This window comes from Pyrus communis, chromosome 7 (assembly GCF_963583255.1).
Source record: "Pyrus communis chromosome 7, drPyrComm1.1, whole genome shotgun sequence".
Classification (NCBI taxonomy): Eukaryota; Viridiplantae; Streptophyta; class Magnoliopsida; order Rosales; family Rosaceae; genus Pyrus; species Pyrus communis.
In genome coordinates, this window is record NC_084809.1 from 9318715 (window position 1) to 9328166 (window position 9452).

General features: G+C 38.6%; 1 protein-coding gene across 1 annotated transcript; it reads right to left on the reverse strand.

Moving 5' to 3' along the window:
* Window positions 1-34: 34 nt before the first annotated feature.
* Window positions 35-7252, reverse strand: LOC137740189 (uncharacterized). The gene is made up of 4 exons (XM_068480015.1): window positions 6943-7252; window positions 6093-6855; window positions 334-3359; window positions 35-234 (listed from the first exon to the last, which is right to left on the reverse strand). The coding sequence occupies exons 1-3, from the start codon at window positions 6972-6974 to the stop codon at window positions 336-338; spliced, it is 3819 nt and encodes a 1272-aa protein (XP_068336116.1). The 5' UTR covers window positions 6975-7252; the 3' UTR covers window positions 35-234; window positions 334-335.
* Between the last annotated feature and the right edge of the window lie 2200 nt (window positions 7253-9452).

The following is a 9452-nucleotide window of genomic DNA, read 5'->3' on the forward strand; positions in this document are numbered from 1 at the left end:
AAAAAATAATAATAAAATTGTAAGATAAAGCATATAAGCTAAAATGTCATATTTTACAGATCCGGCAATGTGGAGATCGTAACATGGCTTAAGAAATAGATGTGAAAATACATAAGTTTTCAACAGTTAATTTGGCAAGTGTTACTGCAAGCGCAACAACCTGAAATCCTATGAACAATGCTGCTTCTGGCATTCATGCATGAACATTCTTGTATCCTGGCCTAAGCAGTGAACCTGTGGCATTCACAAAATGTGATGTTTATAAGCATCTGACACCAAAAAACAAAAAATGATGCGGCGGAAAGGAACATATATCCATTTAAGAAGACTTACTTCTAAAACCTGTAAATCTTTGTTGTTTTCTTCTGAGGTTGTGGTTCTCTGAAACCATTAGTTACTGCAACAAAGGGGATTGTTGAACGGATTGACCTGAAGTTATCCTGATCCACATTTGGAGTCGGTTTTATGATGTGTTTTGCTCCTGCACAAAGTTTAATGGGGCCTGTAGTTCTCACAACGCTGTCCATTTTGGAAGACTCAACTCCAAAGGTTTTGAATCCATCCTCTTGAACGTCGTGTTGGCTGCAATCCAAATCGCTTGCTTTCTTCCAACTGGAGTCAAGGTCAAGTGCTCTCAAATTAGACTGCATTTCATCTAAAATGTTCCCTCTTGACGATCCTGCAGCAGCACTCAACTTTTCTTGTGTTTCTAAGCGCAACATGTTGGCAGCCTTTGTTGAATCTACAGCTTTCACTGCTAGTCTCTTGGTTTTTTTGAAGGGATATGGGTCTTTGATACTGAAAGATTTTGTTTTTAATCTGTCTTTGATCTTGATTCTGTTTCTGTCCATGTCGGTGCCAGATGTTGGTTGTAGATTTACTCCTTGAACAGCTAGAGCAAGAGGAGGCATAACTGTAGTCGCCTGAGTAGGTACATTCTCCCTCACTTGTGAATGAGAGGTCATGAAATTGCAAGGATAAGAAATTTCCGACGAATGATGCTCGTTAAAAAAGTTAGCTCTCGGCATAATATGCTGATGGTGTCTGCTATCCACATTTGGAAAGGATTGAGAAGCTGCATTTGGGGGGTTTACCTGCAGTGTTGCATGTAACAACCAAGGCGGCATGCCCATAGAGGAGCTCTGAAACCATGATGACTCCACATTATTGTCTCTACATTCAGGATTCAGGAAAGGGAAGCCGAATGATGATTTTGCAAAATGAGGTGGATTCTGCTTGTAATTGAGTTCAGCAGGTCTTAAAACCCCATGCCCACAGGTACTAGGAGGAGCAGATAATATCGGTAGTTGAGAGCCAAACTGTAGGGATTGTAGAGATTCAGCTCCAGACATGAATTGCTCTCGGAATTTAGGTGCCCCATTAAACATTGCAGGTGAAGTGGGCATCTGAGCAAAACGGATCAAATTAGAACTTGGACTTCTGTTGGCGGTAAGGCAGCCATTTTCAAACATGGAATGGCTTTGCCAGTTGCGGTAAGCGTGGGGAAATCTGGACTCTGGAGCTTTCATCATTAAATTTTGCTGCGGGGCATGTTCTCTGTGAATTTCAAACGACTGTGCGGCAGGTTCTTTCAACTTCCCCGATGCTGTGCATGGAAACCAGTTATGCTGGAAATTCCTGTTCAACGACAGAGTATCCAAGGCAGTACTTGAAGGACAATGCTCTGCTATAATTTCCTTATCCGTCCACAATGTTCCATCCTCAAACCCTTGAATCTCTCTGCTACTTTTACCAATTGCCACATCTTTTCCCATTAACCGCATTGTTGGTTGATTCACACCCAATGGTGTGTAGCCTGAATTTTCCTTAGAGATCATTCCACCTATCTTTTGGTTCTTCACCTGGTCAAATTGTCCGCGTCCACTGATAGAGACATTCATCAGGTTCCGGTCTGAAACAAGAGGGTGAAAAGAGTGGCTGCTTCCGCTCTCAAAATCAAACTGATGTATATCTGCTCTTTGAGTACTTTGCAAGTAAGTAGCACCAAACAAATCTCGAATATGTGACCTAGGATTCTGTTTAACACAATTCTGCATAGGAAAGAAGTTCAACTGATCATTTGGAAGTTCTCTTTCCGAAAAATGTTTGTTGCATGCAGTCGAACAATCTCCTGTATTTGTTACATGGGTAAAATTCTGTGTCGGTAAGCTACTGATACTTGTCAAGTGCGTAAAATTCTGTGTAGGCAAGCCATTGGAGGACCCTGGTGTAGCATTCGACTTCCTCAACTGGATTAGCTCACCATGTGAATTGAGAGGCAAGCCAACAAAGTCCTCTTCTGCACACCTTTCCCTATATGTAACTGTTCTTTGTTTCCACTCCGGAAAGGGATATGAGCCACCCATCAAGTCCATGGGTGGACATAATAATTGGGAGTGCAGACCACAATCGCTGAATTTATCGATTTCAGATTGTGACAGGAATGGAAACCTCCCCTTTGCTTTCTCATTGAAAATGAAACTAGATGAAGAAGGGACAGGAAATGCTCCTGTATTTTCCCTTGAACTCATTGCAGATACTCCTTGCGTAGGATGTACGACACGATCAATCATCTTTCCACTGGGCTCAAAATCTCTGGAAACAGTAGCTCCTTTAGTACTTACACGGCATTCTTCTAGAGCAAATATCGGTCTTGGAAAGCAAGAATCTGCAGGTCTATGTGTGGGGGGTAGGTAGCCTTGGTCGAACATCCTCAAATTATTATCTTCAGCCGCAAAACTACTTGAAGGCACAGATTTATCTGGCATTTGATTTACTTTTTCTTGATGAGTCATATGTGGCCTCAGAAAACTTGGAATATCGACATGATCAGGAATTATAGGCAATTCCTTCCTTCTGATTACACTGCAAGACTCAGTTCCAATATCTGTGTCAATTGAAACATCATTTTTTCTTCTGTGTACCTCCATGGGGGCTGCTTCTTTATTACTGTCAGAAGACTGGTCCTTCTCAGATGAACTAGCGAAGGAATTGGAATTATTCGCAAAGGAAGACAATCCATTATTCCTCGGACTAAGTTTGTGATCCGTCCCAGAAAATTTAACATGCCTTTCTGAATGTTGAATACCACAAGCATTTGATTGACTATCACTTTGCATGCCGCAATAAGTGGAGTTCTGCCCACAAACATCATGATTCTTGAGAATGCTGTGAACGGCAAACACTGGTTTTTTATGCTTTGGAAACAATTTGTATGTTTGAACAACTTTTCGCTTCTTTGCAGATAAACATTTGATATTTGGTGTCCTTGCAGAATCCCAAATATCCGGTGCAAACTTCTTATTCAGCTTTTTGGCATAATTGGCTGAACTTTGCAATTTAAGTTTGCAAGAATGGTCCTGATTCATACAAGAAAGTCATTACACCGTCGCATTCAAATTCTTAAAACAAAACAAGAAAATTTACATAAATCTATATCGTTGGTTCAGTAAAACTTTGTATTGATCATAGTTAATAAGTAAACATTAGAAAATATTTTATTTAGCTACAATATCAGTATGTATTAATTGGATTAAAAGCACTCTTAAGTGCAAAGGGAATTTCTAAATCAACAAGTATTCTAGACTGCCAAATCATAAGCTCACTTAAAGCTATTGATTATCCGACAATCCATTGTACCATCTATGATGAATAGACCAATAGTATGTCCTTCTGTCAAAAAAGAAAAGAAAAAAAAAGAAATTCCAGCAGAAATATACTAACGTAATGTGAAAAACACTTTTTGCATCCTTTTTGCATAAATGCCAATACCATAACAAGAAGAAGATAAATAAAACACCCCAGCCGAAGTTTGTGCTTAGCAACAGTTAATACTTACTCTCTCAGACCAAAAACTTTAAAATTCAACTGCCGATTGATAGTTTCCATCAAATAGATCCATCACCCGATTACAACTTGAAGTCATTCTACCATATCTCCAGATAAAGCAGTCCCGGGATTTAGCTGCATTGCAAGTAAGATGAAATTTATCCTACTTCGTAACAAAGGCTTGCAACTTGTCTGATCACATATATACCTCTCTATCTTGTCCAAACAATTTAGCTGATTCAAGAAACATCTATTATAGCTTATTAGATCATATTGCAACTAATACAGCTTCCCCGAGATTGTTCTTGTCCAAACAATTTGTCTCTCAATCGAAACATTCACATTAAACCTTTTAATGGACATAGCTCATTCATGAAAGATCGGTTCAGATTCTCCATGCTTCTCTTGAAAGAGTCTGTTTAACTAAAGGATTTAGGGTAAGAGAATGATTGTAGGAACCAATGACATCGCACAGCTAGGTAAGACTTCATGTGTGATTGTTTCAGACCGCAAGATCAAAGTGACCATTGTTGCTTCAATTTTAGAATTCTTAGATAGTTATTATTCTGCAGAAAGGAATCCATCGTCTTTATCTTTGAACAATTAGACCAACCTTGCGTAGTACTGAAATATCATTCTTTAATATGTCTATCATTTTTTTGAACTATCAGCCATGCCACAAAGATTGTTCAGACCGAGAAGTTAAAGGCATGATATACAAGGACAAACACCCATTCAATCTCTCTTTCTTAACTGAATCCAAGATTTCAAGACACAGTATCCAGCCAAAAAGCTAACATGTGCAGAATAAACTCCACTTGACCAGATATCATCCATACGATAAAGATGTTTCACCTTTCGACTCACATTCTTGTGATGATATGATGACAGAAGAATGAAAATCACCAGGCATGCATTATCTCCAAGCTCTTCCTTCACTTAATGGAATTATCCTTCCAAACGATTTGTAAAAGATCCCACTACCACTAGACATAAAATGCCATCCTGAAGGCATATAAGTCTAGCATTCATAATTCCACTAATCTACGACATTCAGATAAATTGAATCAAATACCACTGCTCATTTGATCGCTGATTCAATGTATGATCGATTATCTCTTAAATGTTTGATCGATTATATCCTCAATGCATGTGATCCAATTACAAACCAGCATATGGATCTAGCATATAATTGCTTGACCAAACCCCGACTGAATAGCTGGAGTAAGATCCCAAAACAGTCCTCCATAACTGCTGCAACCATTCAAACACCATACATATACACAGTGATACATATACTGAAATCTCTTGTTTCAGAAGTTGATCATGTGGACCCGAATAGTCTTAACTTCCCAGTACTGATATATAGCTAGCAAGTCTTGGGCATTCATAGTCTTCCAAACCATATCAGACCAAGAAGCAGACAAGATCCATTATTCTAGATATTCCAAGGTCAAGGATATCTAATTAATCCCCAAAGCCAATCAGAAGATCCAAATTTAATCAAGGACAGACACAAATAATGCACTGCCAATCTCTTGCAACAACCAAGATCACACAAATTAAAAAACAGTACTACTGCATGCCCATCCGTATCGCATGATTTCCCGATGATCAGAAACCCGTTCACCATACGTATAAAGTTATTAATTTCATCAGCAACCATCTTTGTAAAACTTCGTAAGTGGATATATAGCTAGTAGAGCTCTCAAAAATTATTACCACATTTTAATAAGCAACATAATTATACAGACGCCCACTTCTTTCTAAATCTAATATCCAGTCAATCTAATTTGATCGAAATCGGAGCATATTTTCTTCCCAAAGAGATTAGTACTCAAACAGTGTGTGTCTGTGCGTGTGGGGGGGAACATCATCATTAGTGTAGCTAGGATTATATACTTGCTAAACCAAGGACAAAGAAAATCGTCCACCCTATAAAATCCCTTTTTCTGCTGAATCCGTACCGTACAGCTGGATCACCACCCTCTCCCATCCATAACCCGATGAATTTTTTTGGACAATCCATAACCCCGTAAGAACACATAAAACACAAGGTACAATCACAACAAACGCACTCGCTCCCCTCAAACTAATTCCATAGTTTTCTCCCAGCTTTTTTACCAGTATAATTTTATGCACAAAGTAATCAAACTAACACTACAGTAATCAACTTCAACAACAATCTTATTATATAATCATAAAAAACACACACAACCCAACTGTTTAATCAATATTTTGTGGTATGAAAGTTGATCACATACCTTGTTTGCAATTAACCCATCATTCTTCATCATCTTAATAATCTTCTTCTTCTTGTTGTTCTCCTCCTCCAATAACATAACCCTTTTTTCCTTTTTCCTTTTCTTTACTTTCTTTGTTGCCTTTAAAACACTGCCACTCTCACCCAACACCTTACAATTATCATCTCCATCAACGTCATCTCTTTCACAAAGATCTTCTTTTTCATGCGTTTGAATCTGCGGCGCCACCGCGAATATTTCCGCAATAGATCTCTTCTTGGGAGCTTTCGATTTTGCCTTCCTCATCTGCCTCCTCCGCTCCTCCCTCGACGCAAGACAACCATCGATATGGGCGTTCACACCGTTCACGGTAGCCGCCTCAAAATCTTTACAAACTGGACAAACCAACGACGATAAGTCGTCGTCAGACGATAAGTCGTCGTCAGACGATTTCAGGGTCTCCTCGCTCTCAGCCGCACCATCACCATCAGCAGCAGCAACCTCGTCAAGTCGTTGTTCGACAGCAGTGAATTCGATGTCGTTTCTGGGGATATCTGAGCTTTCTTTGTTGACAAGAGTTAGTACCTCTTGGTTTTTGTTGGATCTTTTCAAGCGGTGGAGCTCGTGGGACCACCAGTTGAACTTGGTCACGGTCATCGGAGGAAGCAACGCCGCCGCTTCTGCTTCCTTTTTCTTCTTCGTATCTTCGTCGTCGTGGTTGTCCGCAACCGCGAAGGGATAACATTTCAGCACGTCCACGGTTCGCATCTTCGCCGCATATTCTCTACAAAAACACAAGAACAAATTTTTAAGAGCGGCAAAAAACAAAGCAAAGAAAAGTTGCTAAATTTGAGGTAGCAAGCAAGCTTACCGGATGGAGAAGCCATCAAACGCAACAGCCATGGTCGTTTTGATTGGAAGAAGATGTTCTTTGAAGGAGAACAAGAAGGGGAAATGAGGAGAAGGGTTGTAGGTAGAAGCTATAGAGAATCAATAGCTTTAGAGGATAGAGATAGAGAGAGAAAGGAAGAGAGAGGAGAGAAAGCTGGATATATTGTTTTCTCTCCTGCTTTCACTTTTCTTTCGGTTTGTGCGTGTAATGGATTATTATTTTTTATTTTTCCCGCTCGAGAGAGGGAAGGACTGAAGGAAAAGCGCGGACAGCAGCAGGCAGACTGAAAACTGAAGAGCAGTAGTGTACTACTCATGGGCCGAAGAGGTCGTGGTATTTCTCTGTCTTCTCTCTCTCTCTCTCTCTCTCTCGAGCAGGAGCACTTTGCTTTGCTTCCCCCTTATTTATGACTGACAGAGACCTGACAGACCCCTACCCAAAATGCTAAAGTGACCCCAGACAATTATGAGAGATTTTTAAATATGATCGGTATACAGAAATGATATATCACGTGTTATATTTAAAAAATATAATATATTATTAAAAAAATTAATAATTCAAAAAATAAAATTTTTCATTACTTTTAAAAAGATATATAATGTACTATCTATGTTCTCATCACAATAAAAAATTTCTCTTCAACTACCATCTCTCTATGTCACCCCCATCCCCCACACACTGACCTATATTTATATTTAGTTTATATTCTCTTTTTTAATATATATATATATATATATTATCGAGAAATGTTCTCCTGATCATGTTAACATCAAATCTAAAAATGAATGAAAAAATAGGTGATGCTATACACACATTTATTTGTCTTTACATATTTTTTTTAATTTTTAAATATTAGATCAAATAAATTTAAAAAATATCAAAAAAATAAAAATTAATAAAGTGAATGTAGAAGGTAAAAATAGGTAAGTTGATCGCACAACTTAATAAAATAAGATTTATATGTTGACTTGATCTCTTCACCCTCAATTTTCTTTATATAAAACTTGTCATTGGTCATCATATTATTTAAATATGATATAGTATTATAGTCTGATAATATTCTTTTTTAAGTGAGAAGTTTTAGGTTCAAATTTAGTAGATAGCGAATTCGATACCAAATTAGGTTGTTCATTATACGGCTTAGCCTAACTCCTCCTCCTTTTAGTGTAAACTATATCATTCTACTCATAGAAAAAAATTTCCTATTATTTAAATAGAAATTTTTTTTTTTTTAACAAACGATATTATCTACACTAAGGAAAGACGGTGACCCTAGTCTCATAATGAGCTAGCAATAATGTAGTTTAAATTCGCATTTGGCGAGAATTGAATATAAGACCTCTAACTTACAAGTGAAGAGGAATACCACTAAACCATAGTACTAAGTGGCAATAGAAAAGTTCATTTTAATTCTTCAAAAAAATGAGTTTTAGACTATAACCTTGTGTAAATTGTAACATCCCACATCGCCCAGGGGAGTGATCCTTAAATGTATATTCTCATCCCTACCTAGCACGAGGCCTTTTGGGAGCTCACTGGCTTCGGGTTCCATGGGAACTCCGAAGTTAAGCGAGTAGTGCGCGAGAGCATTCCCAGGATGGGTGACCCACTGGGAAGTTCTCGTGTGAGTTCCCAAAAACAAAACCGTGAGGGTGTGGTCGGGGCCCAAAGCGGACAATATCGTGCTACGGTGAGTTCCCAAAAACAAAATCGTGAGGGAATGGTAAGCCCAAAGCGGACAATATCGTGCTACGGTGGTGGAGCGGGCCCGAGAAGTGATTAGCCCCGGGCCGGGATGTGCAATTTGGTATCAGAGCCTAACCCTGGCCTTGCGTGTGCCGACGAGGACGTCGGGCCCTAAGGGGGGTGGATTGTAACATCCCACATCGCCCAGGGGAGTGATCCTTAAATGTATATTCTCATCCCTACCTAGCACGAGGCCTTTTGGGAGCTCACTGGCTTCGGGTTCCGTAGGAACTCCGAAGTTAAACGAGAAGGGGGCTAGAGCAATCCCATGATGGGTGACCCACTGGGAAGTTGCTCGTGAGTTCCCAAAAACAAAACCGTGAGGGAATGGTAAGCTCAAAGCGGACAATATCGTGCTACAGTGGTGGAGCGGGCCCGGGAAGTGATTCGCCCCGGGCCGGAATGTGACATAAATTAAAATCCAATTTTCTCGTCCCTAATGTATTTAATCATCTCATTTATTAATTATATTTTGATATTTTATTTCTCTTTTTCTTCCTATTTTTAATGTATTAATTTCATTTAAATTTAATTTCCATTTCATTCATAATAATATATTTGATGTCTACATTTAGGTAAACTAATTTTTTTTGTTTTATAATAAATTTGGATACAATTTGTTTGTTCTTCATTTAGGTACATTAATTCATTTGGTATATTTTGGTATATCCATCAATACAAATATATAGGTACATTAATTCTAATATAATGCATTTCAATACGTATATTTTGGTACACACATT